The 19,962-nt window shown below is 55.1% G+C and overlaps 1 protein-coding gene across 3 annotated transcripts in view; it reads left to right on the plus strand.

Moving 5' to 3' along the window:
• COQ8A (coenzyme Q8A) overlaps positions 1-19,796 on the plus strand; it is a 45,686-nt gene extending 25,890 nt beyond the window's left edge. For 2 of the 3 annotated variants that reach the window (XM_055582043.1, XM_055582044.1), the window contains exons 3-15: positions 355-765; positions 1,009-1,075; positions 11,447-11,521; positions 14,431-14,553; positions 15,311-15,396; positions 15,508-15,648; positions 16,143-16,224; positions 16,322-16,415; positions 16,640-16,781; positions 17,009-17,116; positions 17,253-17,318; positions 17,756-17,842; positions 18,684-19,796. In XM_055582043.1, the coding sequence (XP_055438018.1) occupies positions 355-765; positions 1,009-1,075; positions 11,447-11,521; positions 14,431-14,553; positions 15,311-15,396; positions 15,508-15,648; positions 16,143-16,224; positions 16,322-16,415; positions 16,640-16,781; positions 17,009-17,116; positions 17,253-17,318; positions 17,756-17,842; positions 18,684-18,971 (1,770 nt within the window). In that variant the 3' untranslated portion in view covers positions 18,972-19,796. The remainder of the gene's footprint in view (positions 1-354; positions 766-1,008; positions 1,076-11,446; positions 11,522-14,430; positions 14,554-15,310; positions 15,397-15,507; positions 15,649-16,142; positions 16,225-16,321; positions 16,416-16,639; positions 16,782-17,008; positions 17,117-17,252; positions 17,319-17,755; positions 17,843-18,683) is intronic. The other variant, XM_055582045.1, reaches the window with a different exon arrangement.
• Positions 19,797-19,962: the final 166 nt, after the last annotated feature.

The raw sequence follows: 19,962 nt of genomic DNA on the forward strand, positions 1-19,962 counted from the left end.
CATCTTTTGCCCTGGCTCACCCTCTCCAAAGCCCCTGGTAGCCTCTCCTTAGTGCGGATTTATAGGTGACACGCGTACTCCAGGCGGGTGGTCACTCACTGGTCCGGTCTGGGCATCCAGCAGGGGCCATGTGCGACTGGCTTGCCTGGCCCACAGGGTGGGAGCCCTGGTGGGAGCTGGTGTGGAATCTGGTCCTCCTGGATCCCAGGCTGCTGCTCACCTCTAGAACGGGCCATGGGGTGACACGGTAGAACCCCCTGGAGGATGTGCTGTCCTGGGTGGAACAGGGTGCACACAGGGATTTGCTCCTGGCTGCCCTCTTGCTCCTCTCACGCTGGCTTTTGTTTGCTGCAGGGTCAGGAGAAGCCTGAAGAATATTACTCCGAGAGCCTCGATGACCCGGAAGGAGCATTCCACTTCTCAGGGATGAGGGCCGAGAGCGCCTCTGCGGATGTCTCCGCAGCCTCCTCCCGGGAACAGTCACCTCCGCCCTGGGCTCATGCCGCAGGCAGCGAGGGCCCGGCTCCTGCCTATGTTGCCAGCGGACCCTTTCGGGAAGGCGGGATCCCGGGCCAGGCCGCCTCCCCTCTGGGCAGGGTGAATGGGAGGCTCCTCGCAAGTCCCAGAGACCCATTCTCTGCCCCGGGCCTTCAGCGGAGGGTCTACCACCAGGACCAGTCATCCATGGGCGGCCTCACGGCTGAGGACATTGAGAAGGCCCGGCAGGCCAAGGCTCGCCCCGAGAGCAAGCCCCACAAGCAGGCAGTGCGTGCGGGAGGCCCCTGGGGTGGGGCTGGAGTGGTTCCCACGGTCCTACTGTGTCAGGCGCAGCCTCTGGGGACATTGTCCAGGTCTGTGGCCTGGAGTTTCAGGCACACGGAGGCCTCTTGTGGGTGGAGTGTGCTGCCCTTGGGGTGGAGAGGGGCTGTGGGGGGCAGCATGGACCCTGAAGGTTGGTCCTGTTCCTGGTCACTGATGCCATGAAGGGCTCTTCTCTTCTCCCTCTAGCTCAGTGAGCATGCTCGCGAGCGGAAGGTACCAGTTACACGGATTGGGCGGCTGGCTAACTTTGGAGGTAAGGTGCCAGTCCTGGTGAGAGGAGCTGAGGCTGCCATGGGGCCTGCGTGAGGCGGGAAGGATGGGGGCCCAGGGCTGTCCTGGGGAGGGTGGTAGCTCCTGTGTTTGCCATTCTTGGATGTTTTCCATGAATGTGGAAACATGCATGGGATCCAATGTGATTGTGAGTGATCCAGTCGCTACCTCATCTCACCCCTGGGGATCAGTGGGGTGTGGCTGATGCTGTGCTGTGCCTGCGGCTTTGCTTCTTGTGAGGCAGCGTCTGCAGCATCAGCTTCTCACTCAGGCCTCCGGAGGCCCCGCAGAGAGGAGGCGGGGCAGTGGGGCTGCTTGGCTCCTGGACACAGTAGTTTTGCCCAGTCCTTTGGGGAGCCACTTGCTGATACCCACAGGGCTGCGGGCTCCAGTAGAATGATATCGAGGTGTGTTGGCCCTGAGCTGCTGCAGTCCATTTTAATACCCTGTAGAGTTGTGAGTTTGTCCTTTCCTTTGGGAGTTTGTGTGCAATACATCTGTACTCTCTTTGTCTATATTGGAGGATCATCTTATAATGAAGATTCACAGCAGTTGTATCTGCTTTTGTGATGTTGTGTTGTCTATCTGGTGCTTATTCGCTGACCAAAATATTTTTGTTGAAAGTGCCGTCCTTTGCAGTGGTTCTACTTGAAGATGGAATGACTTCTCTAAAGCTTGCTTGTCCTTAGTAGGTTCTCCATTCATACTTTAATGAAAGTGTGGTATTATTATGGCAATCAGCTCTGGCAGCTTGATTCATATACCCTTGCTGGGCAAGTGCAAGGCTGTGTGTGGCAGAGGTCTCATTGGCTCCTGTTGATGCCAGTGCTGACTAGTCATGAAGGCCCACACCTGTCTGAGCTGTTACTGCCTGCCTTTTGCTTTCTTGGTCTGTACGTCTCCCCTCCTACAGACTGTACATCAGGCTTGCTCTTTTCCCTGGCTGCTCTTCTCTTTTGAAAATCCATCTTTCTCTTTGTTCAAAATTGGCTCTGTGTTCCTGGCCCTCTGGGAGCTGGCCTGATGTGTGGGCTTTAACACTGAACAATTGCTGGCTGTCCACCTTATGTTCAGAGCAGACAAGGTTAGTTGGATAGAATTATCTCAACTCTGAGGTTTTCTTCCATAACTGTTATCTTAAAATTTGACATCTGCTGCTACTTAGCTTTTCCAGAATCTGGCATCCAGTGTCATCTGAGTTTTAGTACAGAATTATTGCTTCATTTCACATTCATGGGCTAGCAGTTCCTCATAGAACATTGTACCCCCCTGGGGTGCCACTACCAGAATGGGTTTGAGAGTCACTGCTCTGATGGTGTCCAGCGGTCCTCACACCCAGAAGACACGGCACTTCCCTGCTTTGCTCAGTGGCTGTTAGTTGGGATGTTTATTATCATTCTTATTGAGTGGAGGTTCTGTTCTCTCCTCCATGAGTCTGAGGGCAGGAGCTGTTCTCTTCTTACTCTGTAGTTTTTCTCTGTAACCTGTAATCCTCTTCCCCTCGCTCAGACCAGAGCTCATCACAGAGCCCTGTTGCCGGAAGGCTTAGTTTGACTAACATAGTTTAGAGTGGGCATAAGCCTCTCTCAAGCCTCTCTCTCCTTGAGTCTTTGCGGGGGTGGAGTAGTAGAGGACCTGTTTGGGAAAGCGGTCAGGATGAAGGTTGTGATGGCCGATTAGAATTTGATGGAGATAATGGTGAAGCCAGCAAAAGTCAAGCCCTTTTGGGTGGTGGGTTAAGGGCAGCAGACTGAAGTGAAAGCAGTGGTCGAGGAAGGTATGTAGGACAAAAAGCCAACTTCCTTAAAACCAGGGTGCAGGGCTTCCCTCGGGGTGTGGGAGACATGGCCGCCAGAGGGAGCTGGAGTTGGGTGAGAGAGGCCCTGGTCTCTGTAGGGGCTTTGCACCCTCCGGAGCCTCTTGAGCCCTTGCTGACAGCTGCCTGGTGCCCAGAGCCCTCTGTCAGAGTCTCTGCTGAAGATTTGCTCACAGCTGTGAGTTGCTCATGTTGCCCATGCAGCTGGCGGCTCGTGTTTCAGGATTGGAGGTGGCGGGATGGGAGCAAAGAGGAGCCAGGTCTGGAAAGAATGTGCTATTCTGGCCCCAGAGGTAAATTCTGGACCTTCTGTCCTGTCCAGAGGTTTTCAAACTGTGGGTTATGACCCTTAAGTGAGTGTGAAATCAGTTTAGTGGGTCAGGACCAGTGTTTTTAAAAACAAGCAAATAGAATGGAATTGAAGAGAAAAGGATCAGAGTTAGTATCATAGATCCTGAGAACTTCGAACATTGCAAAAATATTTGTTTCAGATATATTTATGCTATTGATCCATGTTCTTCATTGCATTGTATATGGCTTACTGGTGGGTCATTGTCTAAGCAATTTGAAGTGACACTGCTTTACTTTCTTCTCCTAGAAAACACTTTGAACCTTTTTTCTCCTCACAAGGGTGAGATGTTTTGAGGTGCAGAGTAACAGACTTTAGGAAGTTTTGTGAGGGGTATGAAGGAAGGCAGTTGCTCTCGACCTCAGGGAGATAGGGTTGTGTTTGGGAATGTCAGCAGCAGGTATTCAGCTGTGTGGAGGCAGAGGCAGGGGCTTTCCAGTTGGGATGGCACATTTTGATGCTGAGATGGGGCAAGAACTCTAGGTCCAGTTTGGCCGTGGGGTGTCATGGCTGTGATGCTGTGGGCATGGTGATCTGTACTCTTGTCCTCTACTTTTAGAATTTCCTTTTTGCTTTTGGTTTTCAGCAGTGTGACTGTGACATACTTGGGTGTGATTTACTTTGTTTTTATCCTGCTCGGGATTGCAGAGCTTCTTGAATCTGTGGCTTGATGTCTTTCATCAGTTTTGGGAAATGAGGGTCATTTCGTAACGTATTGTTTCTGGCCTGTTCACCTTCCCGTCTCTTTCTGAGACTCCAGTTACACATGTGTTGGGCCTTTCCCTCTGTCCTGTGTGTCTCCTCTGCTCTTTTCTGTATTTTTCATTGGTGCCTCAATCTTACAGGTTCAGAGACATCTCCTCTCTCCTGCATCTACAAATAGAGGGAGAACTGGATGATTATAGAAATGAGACTAACAGATAAAGTGAGCACTAAGGAAAACTTGTTTCTCTGGTGGCTCAGTGGTAAAGAATCTGCCTGCCAGTGTAAGAGACATAAGAGATGTGGGTTCTTTCCCTGGGTTGGAAAGGTCCCCTCGAGAAGGAGATGACAACCTACTCCAGTATTCTTGCCTGGGAAATCCCACGGACAGAGGAGCCTGGTGGGGGCGTTGCAAGAGTCAGACATGACTGAAGTAAATAAACAACAACAAGAGAAAACTTATCAAAAGGAGCTGAGCACTGTGTGCATAGCACTTTGCTGATCACTGCTGCTGTTGCTGCTGCTGCTGCTAAGTCGCTTCAGTCCTGTCTGACTCTGTGCGACCCCAGAGACGGCAGCCTACCAGGCTTCCCCGTCCCTGGGATTCTCCAGGCAAGAACACTGGAGTGGGTTGCCATTTCCTTCTCCAATGCATGAAAGCAAAAAGTGAAAGTGAAGTTGCTCAGTCGTGTCCGACTCTTAGCGACCCCATGGACTGCAGCCCACCAGGCTCCTCCATCCACGGGATTTTCCAGGCAAAAGTACTGGAGTGGGGTGCCATTGCCTTCTCCTGCTGATCACTAGGACCTTCATTTAGGAATTTACAGTCCACATCATTAAGGCAGAAGGGAGAAAAAATACTAAGTAAGAGAACTAGAAAGAGAGAAACAACAAGTGAAGAAATAGGAAGCGATAAGGATATTTGGATTCTACGTAGAAAGGATTTTGAAATATGATACATGAAAATAGATGCTAGTCTGAGAAAACAGTGGGCCAGGACTGAAGAGTAGAGGGAATGGACTCTCAGGAATCCTCTTATTTTTAAAAGGTTAAGGACTCTTACTCCCAGAAAAATACATTGCTTTAAAAAATAGTTCCCAAGACACCATTGAATTTCTCAAGTGATTTTGTAAGAACAGTGTTCTTACAAATAGAAAATAGGTGAATGCAAACTGATCGCCATTGTTGCTTAATTTCATAAAGATTCTGATCACCCTAGGTGTCCTGTTAATATGTCAGCAACAAAGCTCTCTCTGAGCTCATTTGCCCCCTTTCCCACAAAGCTTTTGTGTCGTTCCCGGCACCCCCCTCGGCTCAGTAGTAAAACTGAAAACAAAAGATTTTGGGATAAATGGGCATAGTTTGGTGATTTTTCAATTTTGCTAAGTAAGAACATTTAAAACAAAACCTATCATCAACTATGAACATCATTTAATTTATACTTTTAAAGGCCATTTAACAGTGTAAAAGTACAAAGGACATGCTCCCAAGATAAAGGATGGTAAATTGAGTAACTGAGTTTTGTTTTCAGATGTAGACCCTGCTGTGTCTTGCCAGGGGCCTTGCAGAGCCGGTTCAGCAGTGGGGATGCCAGTGGACCCCTTGGCTGGGGTGGGGGGCACAGCTCGGTAGGGGTGGGAGTGTTCACATCTCCTGCAGTAGGACTGTGTTCCGAGCTCCTGGCATGAAGCCCTGTGTTGACTTGTCTGAAGTCAGGCTTCCCCCACCAGCATTTATTGATAGGGCACTTGATTTTCATTGAGTGTGCGGAGATCTGAGGTCCTGGTGTCGATAGGGGCTGCCCTGGTGTCCCTCGTTGGGTGGCAGTCAGTGATGCCAGCTTTGCCGCTTGACTTCCCGAGGACACACGTGCGCATGTGCTGTCCCTCTAAGCAGCCGGCACTCCTCTGTGCCTCTGAGGTCGGAAGACTGATGCCCCGTAAGTCCAAGAGAAGTTAGCAACCTTGGCAAGGGTGAGGGAACATGGTCTCCTGCATTTCCCAGGAGCATACTTCAAAGGCACTTTGAGTCTGGGTCTGCCACCCTTGAACTCGTCCCTTCTCCCGGATCCAGCAGAGGGGCCGTCAATTCTTCCCTTCCCACCCTGGCCCAGTTCTGAGAACCGAGGAGAACACTCACCCTGCAGGGAACTTCCTCCACCGCTCCTTCCTGTTTGCCTTCCTGCAGCGCTGTGGGCTGCAGCCCCTCCCAGGCCTGGAGCTGGCGTGGTGTGGAGGGTGCAGGTGATGGGAGAGAATGTGGAAGAACCAAGGGTTTGGGAGCACCTTGAAACAAAGGAAATTTCCTTGTCCGCTGCCTTTTCTGCGTGGACTTTCTTGTTCTATGAGATCAGGAGGACCGTGGGATGTGTTGATAAAAGTGAGGCCCGCGAACGAGCCTGGCACATGGGTGGTGCAGTGTGAGTGAAGCTATTTTTCCCTTAGGTTTGCCCCTCACCGCTGCAGGAAATCTCTGGCCAGCCTTGCTCAGTAAACATGCCTGGGGGTCTGGCAGGTAAACGCGGAACATTTCCTCCCTTCTCTCTGCTCTCAGGCACCTCTCACCGAGCCTCCTCACAGACGCCTGTTTACTGGAAGGTGTTTTATTTGTACTTTTTTCTTGCCCTCTGTGCCTGTGTGGGCGGAAGCCCAGTGGTTGCTCAGAGGGGATGTATTTATCTCTTGAGGACCTGCAGAGGGCCTCTGGGGCCTGGGCTTTCTGGTCACGAGGAACAGGCCCAATTCCCTGGGAAGCAGCCCACTGCTCCCAACTCCTAGGGAGAACCCTGCTCCCTGCAGCTCCTCACTCCTTCCGCGTTTCTAGCCTGAAAAACCTCCTCTGGTGAGAGAAATGTAGGAACTTTCTTGAAAGGGGCGGGCGCCTTCTCACAGCCTGGGGTGGTGGCCAGGCCGCTGACAGTGGTCGTGGGGCTGCTGACCTGGATCTGTGGCTGGTCTCCTCTGGGACCTCTGAGCAGCCTGTGCGGTCCAGGCCAGGGCTGCCTGTGGGTCAGGGCATGGACGGCGATGTCCTGAGGGCTGGGGGGGCTTGTGGGTGGGGATAAAGGTGACACACGGAGAGTGAGCGAGCCTGGGTTCAGGGTGTCCTCACCAACTCGGGGAATCTGAGACAGAGGTGCCGCCTGGCTCTGCGGGAAGGAGGAACCTGGCTGCGCCCTGCCCTTCTCTCTCCACGAGGCTCTGAGAGTCCTTTAAATCAGCTGTATGAGGACTGGCAGGAGGGCCAGTCTATTCCTGGTTCAGTAGAGCAGGAGCTCTGAGGTCAAGGTCAGGGCTAGCTGGCTGGCGGGGCTGCTCACCTCCCGGGCCGCAGTGGGGAGCCTGTCTGTTGGCAGTTCTGCAGGCCTGGCACCAGGCTGGTCCTGAGGGAGCTCGCGGGGCCATTGGAGGAGCCTGCGGCCTCCTTTGCAGAATGTTCCCTCCGTGATTCAGTGTTCAGTGACATGTCCTTGGCTTGGAGAGCTTTGGCTCTGTCCCACAGCCTAGAAGTGGCCAGAGAAGAGTCTAAGGGGGCCCAGCAGGAGGCGCGGGGGGCTCTGCAGAGGGAGGGGCGCGGCGTCTGCTTGCAGTGGCCAGGCTGGGTAACCTTTGGTGCGTCTGCCTCTCTCGTAGGCTTCTCTTTGGATTTGATCTAGCCAGAGAAAAATCTTGGGGCAGAGAGACGCTGGTGAAGGTCATTGGGATTTGAAAGTTAATGTTCCCATTATCATTTTTTTGCTAAGTCAGATAGTGTGCTGAGTGGGGTGGGGATGGGCAGGCAACAGGAGTTAATATTTGACCAGAGATGCGGCTCCGGCTCTGTGCTCAGTGTCCCCTGGGGCTGGGTTGGGGTGTCAGAGGGAAACAGGCCACAGCATCTCCATTCAGCGCACCAGGGTGTCCTTGGGGGCATCTCCAGATGACTGTGGCCTCTTTCTCTGGCTGCCAGAACTTGGCTTATGCTTGGCATGTGCTGACCGAGCAGCAACATGGGCTGCTGGGCACTTGAAATGTGGCTGGTCCAAGTTGAGATGTGCTCTGAGAGTAAAATACACGTTGGATTTGAGAGCTTAGTGTAAGAAAAGAGTAATATATCTTTTTAACAGTGTTTATATTGAGTACTTGTAAGGGATGATATGTTGAGTTGTTGTTGTTCAGTCGCTCAGTCGTGTCCGACTATTTGCGACCTCATGGAGTGTAACACACCAGGCTTCCCTGTCCTTCATCATCTCCTGGAGCTTGCTGAAACTCATGTCCATTGAGTTGATGATGCCATTCAACCATCTCATCCTCTGTCGACTCTTTCTCTTGCCTTCAGTCTTTCCCAGTATCAGGGTCTTTGCATCAGGCCAAAGTATTGGAGCTTCAGTTTCAACATCAGTCCTTCCAATGAATATTCAAGGTTGATTTCTTTTAGGATTGATTGGTTTGATCTCCTTGCTGTCCAGGGGACTCTCAAGAGTCTTCTCCAACACAACAGTTCAAAAGAATCAATTCTTCAGCACTCAGCCTTCTTTATGGTCCAACTCTCGCATCCATACATTACTACTGGAAAAACTATAACTTTGACTAGATGGACCTTTCTTGGCAAAGTAATGTCTCTGCTTTTTAATACGCTGTCTAGGTTTGTCATAGTTTTTCTTCCAAGGAGCAAGTGTCTTTTAATTTCATGGCTGCAGTTACCATCTGCAGTGATTTTGGAGCCCAAGAAAGTAAACTCTGTCATTGTTTCCATTGTCTCCCCATCTGTTTGCCATGAAGTAAGTGATGGGACTGGATGCCATGATCTTAGTTTTTTGAATGTTGAGTTTTAAGCCAGCTTTTTCACTTTCCTCTTTCACTTTGATCAAGAGGCTCTTTAGTTCTTCTTCACTTTCTGCCATAAGGGTGGTGTCATCTGCATATCTGAGGTTATTGATATTTCTCCTGGCAATCTTGATTCCAGATTGTGCTTCAGCAGCCAGGCTTTTCTTATGATGTACTCTGCATATAAGTTAAATAAGCAGGGTGACAGTATACAGTCTTGACAGTATACTCCTTTCCCAATTTGGAACCAGTCCATTGTTTCATATCCCGTTCTAATTGTTGCTTCTTGAGTTGCATACAGGTTTCACAGGAGGCAGGTGAGGTGGTCGGGTATTCCCATCTCTTTAAGAATTTTCCACAGTTTGTTGTGATTCACAGTCAAAGGCTTTAGCTTAGTCAGTGAAGCAGAAGTAGTTGTTTTTTTCTGGAATTCTCTTGCTTTTTCTGTGATCCGGTGGATGTTGGTAATTTGATCTCTGGTTCCTCTGCCTTTTCTAAAACCAGCTTGAACATCTGGAAGTTCTTGGTTCATGTACTGTTGAAGCCTAGCTTGGAGAATCTTGAGCATTACTTTGCTAGCATGTGAAATGAGTGCAATTGTGTGGTATTTTGAAAATTCTTTGGCATTGCCTTTCTTTGGGATTGGAATGAAAACTGACCTTTTCCTGTTCTGTGGCCACTGCTGAGTTTTCCAAATTTGTTGGCATTCTGAGTGCAGCACTTTCACAGCATCATCTTTCAGAATTTGAAATAACTCAGCTGGAATTTCATCACCTCCACTAGCTTTGTTCATAGTAATGCTTCCTAAGGCCCACTTGACTTCGCATTCCAAGATATCTGGCTCTAGGTGAGTGATCACACCATCATGATTATCTGGGTCATTAAGGTCTTTTTTGTATAGCTCTTCTGTGTATTCTTGCCACCTCTTAATATCTTCTGCTTCTGTTAAGTCTATACTGTTTCTGTCCTTTATTGTGTCCATCTTTGCATGAACTGTTCCCTTGGTATCTCTAATTTTCTTGAAGAGATCTCTAGTCTTTCCCATTCTATTGTTTTCCTCTGAGGAGGCCTTAGAAAAAGCTGAGAAAAGAAGAGAAGTGAAAGGCAAAGGAGATAAGGAGAGATATACCCATCTTAATGCAGAGTTCCGGAGAATAGAGATAAGAAAGTCTTCCTAAGTAAACAATGCAAAGAAATAGAGGAAATATGTTGAGTACTTTGGGTTAAATAAAATATACGATCAGAATTCTTTTCATATGCTTCTTTTTGCCTTTTTAATGTGGTCACTAGAAAATTAAAAATATCCGTGGCTGGCATTATATTTCCAGGGCAGCACTGGTCTACCCTTTGAATAGGATAAAGGACAGTAATAGCAAACATGTTTAAACAGTGTTGCCCTATGACTGCCCGTCCTGGGAGCGCTTCAGTCTTATTCCACTGTTTAATCCTCACACCGAGGACTACAGCTTTACAGCTGACAAAGTGGGGGCTGCGCATTTGCCTAATGGTGGGTAAAGTGTATTCCAAAATTACATATGTTTTAATTTGGTTATCCTTTTTTGATTTTTTAAAATTTATCTTCATTAAGTAGCTTTCTCAGTAAATTCAATAGTATTTCTCCTAGAAGTAACACATAATCGTAGAAAACTTGGAAGATGCAGAAGCACGTGCAGGTTTCCTCGCCTGGTGTGCGCCCACCGGGCCTGGAGGGAAGCTGTTCCGTCAGCCCCCACGCCCGCGGGGCCGTGCTCCGCAGCACCGGCTGTCCTCGGCCTCTTTGGCGTCCTCCCCGGGTCTCTGCTGTCCCGTCTGCTGTGGTCCGCGTGCTTCTCCGCGTGTTCTTCACTCTCGGCTAACTGGCCCCCTCTGCTAAGCCAGCCGGAACTGTTTGAAGTAGAGGAGATGGGCCCTGAGCCAGGCTCCTGGGCCTTCTGCGTGGGCTGAGTGGCACCTGCTGGGCTCCTCGGGCCTCTCCTGGACAGTTGGGATCATCCAGTACCAACCTCTGGACAAACGAGGTGTTAAGAAACCTTGATTTCAAAGGTTGATGAAGGGAGAAAGTGGGGCTGATACCCCACCATCCTTAAACCCCTGTGCGTGTCTGTGGGGCCTTCCTCTTGAGTGAGAGCTGTGGTCTGGGCTCCAGTGAGTCCCCATGGCTTTTGCAAAATGTTCCAACCCTACCAACGACCGCTGTATGTTGTGGTGGTAACATGTTGTGGTGGTAACACGTCTCCTTGCAGCCGCGGTGAACTAGATCAGAGAGTTCCAGGGCGTTGAGGCTCGCTGCACACACTGAAGTGGGTGACTGTGTCCCGAAGGGTGCCCTGTGTTGTCCTTGGCCTGCAGCCATTCCTGGTTTATTTTCCATTTGTGCTGTGCCTCCCCCTGTGTTTTTCATTGTATGTTGTCTCGGGCGTGTTTGTGTGTCGCGTGAGCATATAGCAAAGACGATGGGAGTAGGGGTAGAGGAGACTTTTCCGCCAGAACACTCGTCTTGATCCAGGTGTTCTCTGAAAACAGTCAGTATGTATCTCCTACCTTTCCACAACGTCTGCAATGTCAGCGGGGGTCCCTGGGGAGTGAGGCCCTTGTCTGCCTGGGGCTGCTCCAGGGCTCATGCGGAAGGGCAATGGGCAGCTCCTGAGCGAATGCCCAGAGCCCTCAACCTCCTCTTTGCAGGTCTGGCCGTAGGTCTGGGCTTCGGGGCCCTGGCTGAGGTTGCCAAGAAGAGCCTCCGCCCCGACGACCCCTCAGGTGAGCTGGGCCCTTGACCAGGAGGGTAGGGTGGGCCCTGGGAGCTGGGCTTGTCAGCTCCAAGCTCCTGCCTGTGTTCCCCGAGGGTTGGCCTCCATGGGCACCTTGTACCTTGCGTTTGTGTAAATGGCAGCCCTGGAGTTTGGGACCTGAAGGCTGCTGTGCACCCGTCCCAGCCCATGTTGGCTCAGCCACCCTCCTGGCTCCTCTGGAGGGTGAGGAGGCGTTTACTTGCTCTCCCCTGACAGGAGCCTCAGGTTCTGTTGGGGCCCCGGGTCTGCTAGGCCAGCTGCCCAGGGCTCCCCGTTTGGTTGTGGCTGAGGGATGTGGGAGCTGCTGGAGCTGTGGGGCCTCCATCCCCCTGCTCGGTGCCCTGGGGTGGCTATCTCCTCTCCAGCCTCAGACCCTTTTGTCTCTGAGGTGAAGGTCATGACTCTCCTGTGATCCCAGGGCCAGCCTGGGGTCAGGTCAGAATGCCCAGTTCCCCCTAGTCTGGGTGGCCAGCTGTGGGCAGCACTCCATGGAGAAAGTTCTCCAGACTGGCTGCTGGAACCTGGGTGCTTATGGTGCTGTGTTAGTGGGTCAGGGGCAGCTCCCCCACCTTCCACTTGTGGGGGCTCCCAGCCAGGGCTCCTCCCCCAAACTTGTCCCGGCGTGGGGGTGGGTTGGGTAGCTGCAGAGAACGTTCCCTTTAATGGAGTTCTGGTGGCCCTTCAGGGCAGCCCTGCTAGAGCCGTCTGCTCATGGATTTCTCAGCGTGTACTTGATGTTCCGGGCTGAGTGCCCCCGTCCCTATTCAGGGCTCATCAGCTCACTCCAGGGCCTGACACCTCCTCCTCCCATCCCTGGGGACCCTGAGTGGTCCCCACTGTCTGCGTGGTTCCTGAGCCCTGGCTACAGCCCCGGGCCCGGCTCCCCTGGTGGCCTGCCAGCCACCCAGATGGCCCTGCTTCACCTGCAGGACCCTCTGGAGGGGATCAGAGTCCTCTCAGGGGAGACGGCACTAGCCTGTCCCACCGGCCCCTGAGCATGTGTGTCCTTGTAAGGGGCCGGAGGACAGGGAGGATTAGGGAGGTATTTTTAGTGTTGGTGCTGAGGCTCCGGGAAGTGAAGCCTGACTCTGGAGTGAGAAGCCAGCCTCCCCCAGGCACAGATCCTCCCATCCTCCGCTCCAAAATTGGCGGCTCTCCATCCCGCCTCGTCCAAGCAGGGAAAAGGCAACCCCGGCTCCTAGGTTACAGCTGGTGTCCTTTGTCAGGAAGCAGTGGCCTGGCTGGGGGTCAAGGCAGCTGGGTGCCACCAGACTGGGAGCAGGATGTGGGGCTCAGGCCAGAGGGTGTGCTCCCCCTTCCTGAGCAGCGCCTGGAGCGCTGGGCCTGGAGGGCGCCCACCAGCCCGGCCCGCTCTCCCCAGGGAGCCTCTCCTGGCTGGGGGCCAGCCCACCATGCCCTTGGGCTCCCTGACTCCCCAACATTGTTCTCAGACCACCCTTGCCCGGACTGTGGAGACTGGCCAGCTGTGAGGAGGGGCTGCCTAGAAATCTCAGGAGGGCCGGGCCCTGTCTCTCAATGTCAGGGTCAGCGTGTCACTCGGGGAGAAAGCGCCCTCCTCCTGCCTAAGGCGGGGCCTTCCTCCTCCCCTGCCTCCTCAGGGGCACGACCCGGGTCCCCGGCCCACAGGGCCCAGGGGCTGAGCGGCTGGGGAGGGCAGAGGGGACTTAGAGGTCTGCCAGGGACCCCTCTTGACCCAGCCACCTTGGAGTGGCCCCGCCCAGGGGCTGTGGCTTCCGTGACATCCAGCTGCTGGCCTCTTCCTGTGGAGCTGAACTCTCTCCCCTTTCTGGGACCCTGTCCTGATATCTGGTTCCCTGAGAGTGAGCCTGACCCTGTGTAGGCCTAACAGCTGCCCTCAGACGCTGGCCTTCAGACTCAGATCCTGCTTTGGCCTTTTGGCCCTGGTATATCAGAGGCCAGGCTGGTACAGCCCCGGACGGAGGGCAGTGGCATGACACCACCTCCCCTGGTCCCCCCATGGGGATCCGGCTCAGACCCGCTCTGAGTGCTGGACCAGGCCAGCAGGGATGCAGGCTGAGGAAAGTGCCAGGCACCATGGGGGCAGCCTGGGGAGTTTCTGGTCTAACTGGGCTCACAGGACAGAGGGCAGGAGCACTGGGTGACCCCCTCCTCATCACCTCGAGTCACCACCCTGTACCCTCCCACCCCTGAGTATTCTGCCCCCCGGAGGTTCCTACACTTTCTCCCTGGGCCAGCTGGTGCAGGGGGCTGCAGGGCCTCTGTGGGGGAGAGGGGAGAGGTGGGCACCCAGCTGGTGAGGCTGTCCTCGACCCTGTACTCCCCTCCCTGGAGGGCTGCGCTCTCACCATGGCCAGCGGGGCCCGGGTGACTGTGCAGGGACTCCGGGTGTGCTGGTGGCCTTTGTCCAGGACACTGAGGGGCAAGGGACCATCACTTGGCCGGGGCTGACATGGAGGGAGAGGCCCCATGGGCCAGCCTGTGTGTGTGTGTGTATTGGGAGGGAGCAGGGGGCCCGCCTGGGGGGACCTGGGGGGCCCCGGAGGGCCTTCCTCAGCATCTGGGGGGCAAGTGTAAGAAGTGGAGTTAAAACTGCCCTGCTGGTTTTGTGGTGCCCCGGGAGGAAAGCCCTTTGTGTCAGGCTCTCTGCTGGGCTCTATTCCACTGCCCTTAAAATGTGCTAAACCCTGACATTTCGTTATTGTTCTGTTTTTACTGGGAGAACCAGTGATTTGCCAAGAGCCACCACCAGGGGCTGGTGGGCTGGGTTGTACTCAGTCTTGAGTGGGGGGAGGGGCCTCTCGGGGTGGGGGGGGTGGGGGTCCCAGGTTGGCAGCCCCGCCTCAGGGACATCATGGTGGCTTTGCTCCCCTGCAGGGAAGAAGGCCGTGTTGGACTCCAGCCCCTTCCTGTCGGAGGCCAACGCGGAGCGCATCGTGCGCACGCTGTGCAAGGTGCGCGGGGCAGCGCTCAAGCTGGGCCAGATGCTGAGCATCCAGGGTGAGTGCGGCCAGAGCGGGGGAGACGGGGAGGGTGCAGTGGGGGGGCTGGCGGGGGGCGGGGGCGTGCTGGCGCGGGGTGGGGGTGGGGGTGCAGTGTGGGGTGGGGAGCAGAGGGAGGGCGTGTGTTTCGGCCCCACTGGGGATGAGTAGGGAGGGAGGTTTTCTGCTCACTGGCTTCTCTTGTTCTGCGTTCCTTGCTGTCAACCAACCTGGGATGTTTAAAAAACAGAGTCTTAAATAAGAGCCCCCGGTTGTTGTTCTTTGGCTTCTTCTGAGTGTTCTGGCATATTCAAAAGTCCTGGCATCTCAAAAATTGGCGAGAGTCAGGCTGATGGACCGAGGGTGATATGGGGGAGCTCACGGGCTGCAGTGGCGTGACATCGGGGTGTGGGGGGTGTGGTCCAGGGAAGGAAGGCTGGGGAGGACGCTGTGGCTGAGCAGGAGGCGGGCTCTGTGTAGTGCTGAGAGTGGAGCCTGAATGCAGGGGAGCCTCAGGGCTTCTGATGTGGGCCCCCCAGGGCGGAACAGCTGAGAGGCTGGTGTCCTGAGTGGGAGCAAAGCCAGTTCCCCTCAAGCAGGAGGAACCTGAGGCTGGGCCTGTGCCTCGGCTTCTCTGAACCGGGGTTCAGCGTATGGAAGGGTGGAGCAGCACTGGGCCTCCTCTGAGGAGGCCGCACTGGGCAGGGGATGGAGGTGGCCTGCGCGCCCTCCTTCTGAGGGGTCAGCGCTCTGCTGTCTGCTCTGCTGCCTTCCAGACGACGCCTTCATCAACCCCCATCTGGCCAAGATCTTCGATAGGGTCAGGCAGAGCGCAGACTTCATGCCGCTGAAGCAGATGATGGTGAGGCCGGGGCTTCCTGGCTGGGGCGCGGCAGCCCTGTGGGTGGGGATGGGGGGCTCCTCAGGGTGTCCCCAGCTGTGCTCACAGCCCCTCCCTGGCCTCTCTCTCCAGAAAACTCTCAACAATGACCTGGGCCCCAACTGGCGGGACAAGCTGGAGTACTTCGAGGAGCGGCCCTTCGCAGCCGCCTCCATCGGGCAGGTGCACCTGGCCCGCTTGAAGGGGGGCCGCGAGGTGGCCATGAAGATCCAGGTAGGCGCCCAGGGGTGTGCTCATGTCTTCGGGAGCTGCTCAGAGCAGAGCTGGGGCCTGCGGTGTGGGGGCCTCTGCACCCACATGCCCTGTGTGTACCTGCGCCCAGGACAGAGTGTGTGTCTCATCGCCTCTGTCCCTAGCACCAGATCAGCGCTGGGGGCAGAGAAGTATTTGTGGAGTGACTGGGAAGGATAATAGCCTCCCAGCAAGCTTGGTTTGAGTGGGGTGGGGACAGGGGGCAAGTGACGGTCTGCCTGGGGGCCTGAGCTGGAGGGGTGGGGCGGCTGTTTCTGCGTGGGTGTGGGGGTGCGGCAGGTTGAGCGGAATAGGGTCACGGGGGGCTCAGGGGCTACAGCAGCATCGTGGGGTCTGGGCTCTGCCCTGGAGGGGTGGGGTCTGGGAGAGACACAGCTGGGAAGCTGACGGGCCGCAGGAGCGTGGGGCCCGCAGGGCCGTGCTCTGAGTGCCCGGTGCCCCCATGCTCCCTGCAGTACCCTGGCGTGGCCCAGAGCATCAACAGTGACGTCAACAACCTCATGACCGTGCTGAACATGAGCAACATGCTTCCGGAAGGTCTGAGGCTGCTGCTGGGCAAGGGCAGGCGTGGGGTGGGGTGGGGCGCTGACTTGGGGAGCCCCTGGCCACCCTCACAGCCTCCTCCCCTGCCCAGGCCTGTTCCCCGAGCACCTGATCGACGTGCTGCGGCGGGAGCTGGCCCTCGAGTGCGACTACCAGCGGGAGGCCGCTTGCGCCCGCAGGTTCAGGTGCGTCTCCAGCCTCGGGCCCTCGCCCGCTGCTCCCGCTGTGGGGACAGAAGAGGTGGGAGCCCCTCCAGCTCCGAGGGGTGGAAGACCGTGGCTGGGGCCTGGGGTCAGAGCCCCATCCCCCACCAGCTGGAGGCTTCAGCCCCTCGCTGTCCTGCATGTCGTCTCCAGGGTGGGGGTGGGAGGATCAGGGTGAACAGGGTGTGACCTCTCGACCCTGCCAGGGAGCTACTGAAGGACCACCCCTTCTTCTACGTGCCCGAGATCGTGGACGAGCTCTGCAGCCCCCATGTGCTGACCACGGAGCTGGTGTCCGGCTTCCCCCTGGACCAGGCCGAGGGGCTGAGCCAGGAGATCCGAAACGAGGTGTGTCACTTGGGGACCCTGGAGTCCCCAGCACTCCCTGTAGGAGGGGGCAACAAGAGTGCTTCATCGTCTCCCCACCCGGCGATATACCTGGAATCAAAGTTGGCTGTGGGCGGGAGGTGGGATGGGGTGGATGATGAGAGGAAAGCAGGGGTCAGGCTTCCAGGTCTGGGTCTGGGGGCGCCAGGCGGCCTGGCGCGGTGTGACTGGACCCACCCGGCCCCCAGATCTGCTACAACATCCTGGTACTGTGCCTGCGGGAGCTGTTCGAATTCCACTTCATGCAGACAGACCCCAACTGGTCCAACTTCTTTTATGACCCTGAGCTGCACAAGGTGAGCACCCAGGGGCTCCCACAGGGACCCTGAGCTCCGCTGGACCAGGGCTCCGAGATCTGGGGGTCTCAGCCCCCCATTGCCCTATCCCTCTACCCCATTGAGGCAAACCTTCCCTGGTATCGCCCGTCCTCAGGTGGCTCTTCTGGACTTCGGGGCAACTCGGGAATTTGACAGATCCTTCACCGACCTCTACATCCAGGTAGAGGGGAGGTGGGGGGCTGGCCGTGGCCGGTGATCTTCTGGAGCTTGGAGGGAGGGTGGACTCCTATCCTGATGTCCCTGTCTGTCCCTGGTGTTTGGTGACAGTGGAGGAGGTCACAGCCGCCTCAGGTGCAGAGGAAAGTAAAAGTCAGTTGTGTCTGACTTTGCGAGGCCATGGACTGTAGCCCCCCAGGTTCCTCTGTCCATGGGATTCTCTGGGCAAGAATACTAGAGTGGGTAGCCATTCCCTTCTCCAGGGGATCTTCCCAACTCAGGGACTGAACCGCAGGCAGATTCTTTACTGTCTGAGCCACCAGGGAAGCCCAAGTAAAGGGTAAAAGTGGATGTGCTGGCATGTGGGGGCAGGGGCAGGTGCCAGCCCCCTGGTCCCCCAGGATCTCCTCTCTACGTGCCACCCATGGTGCCTCTGTCCAGATCATCAGGGCTGCTGCTAACCAGGACAGGGAGGCTGTACTGAAGAAATCCATAGAGATGAAGTTCCTCACCGGCTACGAGGTCAAGGTGAGCTCTCTTGACTCTGGAGGTGCACCAGGCCTGCTGAGCCACATGCAGTCCCCGGGCCCACTTTGGTGTTTGTGGGAAGGCTGGGACGTGGACTGCTTTCCCTGTGAAATCTGAAGGGTATCTCAGTTTGTAAGTGGATGAAATCAGAGCTGGTAGGGCAGGTCAGGCAGGCCCTGCCCTAGCCGGTGGGCCGAGGTCCTCAGAATACCAGGGCTGGTCATGAAGCCCTTGTTTGTGTCCCACCCCAGCCCATGTCGAGATCCTAGTCATTGGGCTCATCGCGGGCGCTCAGGGCATGGGTGAGCAGGTGGGATGGCAAAGCCCAGCCCCCACTTCCTGTGGCTTCACTGGGGGAGGGGTGAGGGGCACGCTGGAAGAGATCTTAGTAGCCCCTTAATGAAGGGGTGACTGTCTTGGTGTCCTGTCGCCAGATAGCAGCACTCTCCTCTCCCGACAGTGGGGAAGGGGCGCAGACCCTCTGGTGGTCTCTGGTCTACCCCTACAAGGAGTGCAGAGGCTCAGCTCAGCTCAGGCCTGTGGCTCTTTCGGGATTGACAGGCGTTTTATAAAACCTCTGGATTTGAGTGCCCTCAGGCTGGGTCACACCTGGCATTCTGCCACAGACCTGCCAAGCTCCCTTTCTTCTTACCTGGAAGAAAGGTCACACATTAAGTGGTTTGAGTTCATGCCCCCACTTACCATGATTCAATCTGGGTGAAGCGCTCATTACCCGCCCTGCCCTCAGGGAGTACTCAGTCTAGCCCCTGGGGGTGTGTGTGGGAGGAGCCCTGGGCTTGAAGCCCCCAGGCTCTTCAGTCTCCCCTCCGTCTTCCTCCAGGCCATGGAAGACGCCCACTTGGATGCCATCCTCATCCTGGGGGAGGCCTTTGCCTCGGAGGAGCCCTTTGACTTTGGCACCCAGAGCACCACCGAGAAGATCCACAACCTGATCCCCATCATGCTGAGGCACCGGCTCGTCCCGCCGCCCGAGGAGACCTACTCCCTGCACAGGAAGATGGGCGGCTCCTTCCTCATCTGCTCCAAGCTGAAGGCCCGGTTCCCCTGCAAGGCCATGTTCGAGGAGGCCTACAGCAACTACTGCAGGAGGCAGGCCGAGCAGCAGTAGCAGGACCCTCCGGCCTCGGTCCTTGAGCCGCTGAAACTAGTAGGAAGCTGGTGGTGCCCGCGCTGCATTTAAACTTTGCCTGGTGGGAGAGGGTGGCCGGGCTGATGGGGGGACGCTGCTCGGAGCCCGTTGCCCGCGCTTATACACGGTTTTCTTGCTAAGTGGCTGTGGGGTGAGAGAAGCAAGGATGAAAATGCAGCCCCACTACTGTCTGTCAGAATCTGCTTATTGTTTAGTAATCCTCTAAAATGACTCTCGATAAAAAGACAATTTTATTTCCTCTTCCTTTTTGTAACAGGGGTTTTTTTTTGCTAATATGAACGTTAGCCAGAAGATAAGAGTTCTTCCTTTGAATCCTGCCACCAAAAACAAAAACAAAACACCAAAACCAGAAAAGCCTTTTTGGATTTTATTGAGTGTGTAATATCAGGTTTGTGTGTGTGTGTGTGTTTCTAGATGAGATTTGTATTTTTTGCCTTTTCCTCTCTGGCCTGGATCTAGAAGTGCTGAGCTGAGCAGTGCCAACTACTACTTTGCCAAGCCAGGCCCACCCACATCTGCTCTCTGGCTGGTTGCTAGAGGCTTTCTTGAGAACCAGAGGTTTCCAGAGAACTGCCGCCTCCTACGGGGAGGACAGGAGCCACAGAAGGAGAGAGGGCCACACGCGCTGTCCCTGGGCTGCAAGACTGGGGTGCGGGGGGAGGGCCGGGGCCTTGTGCACATATCACCTGCTTGGACCCAAGGGGTCATTTCAGGCTGTGTTAATATTCGTACAATTCTTGTAATTGTCTGATTTACTTGTTTCAATTAAAAAAAAAAAACAAACACCCTAGCATTCTGGCATTAATTGCATTAATTATTTCACTTGCAAAGGCTTCTGAACTCATGGTGATGAGCCCGAGGTCAGTGCCACACCCTTTCCCGCCTCAGATGCTTCTGCAAGGTTTGGCCCTGTTCCCACCACGAGGCTCTTGGTACCTGAACCCAGAAG

The sequence above is a fragment of the Bubalus kerabau genome, chromosome 5 (genome assembly GCF_029407905.1).
Source record: "Bubalus kerabau isolate K-KA32 ecotype Philippines breed swamp buffalo chromosome 5, PCC_UOA_SB_1v2, whole genome shotgun sequence".
Taxonomy (NCBI): Eukaryota; Metazoa; Chordata; class Mammalia; order Artiodactyla; family Bovidae; genus Bubalus; species Bubalus kerabau.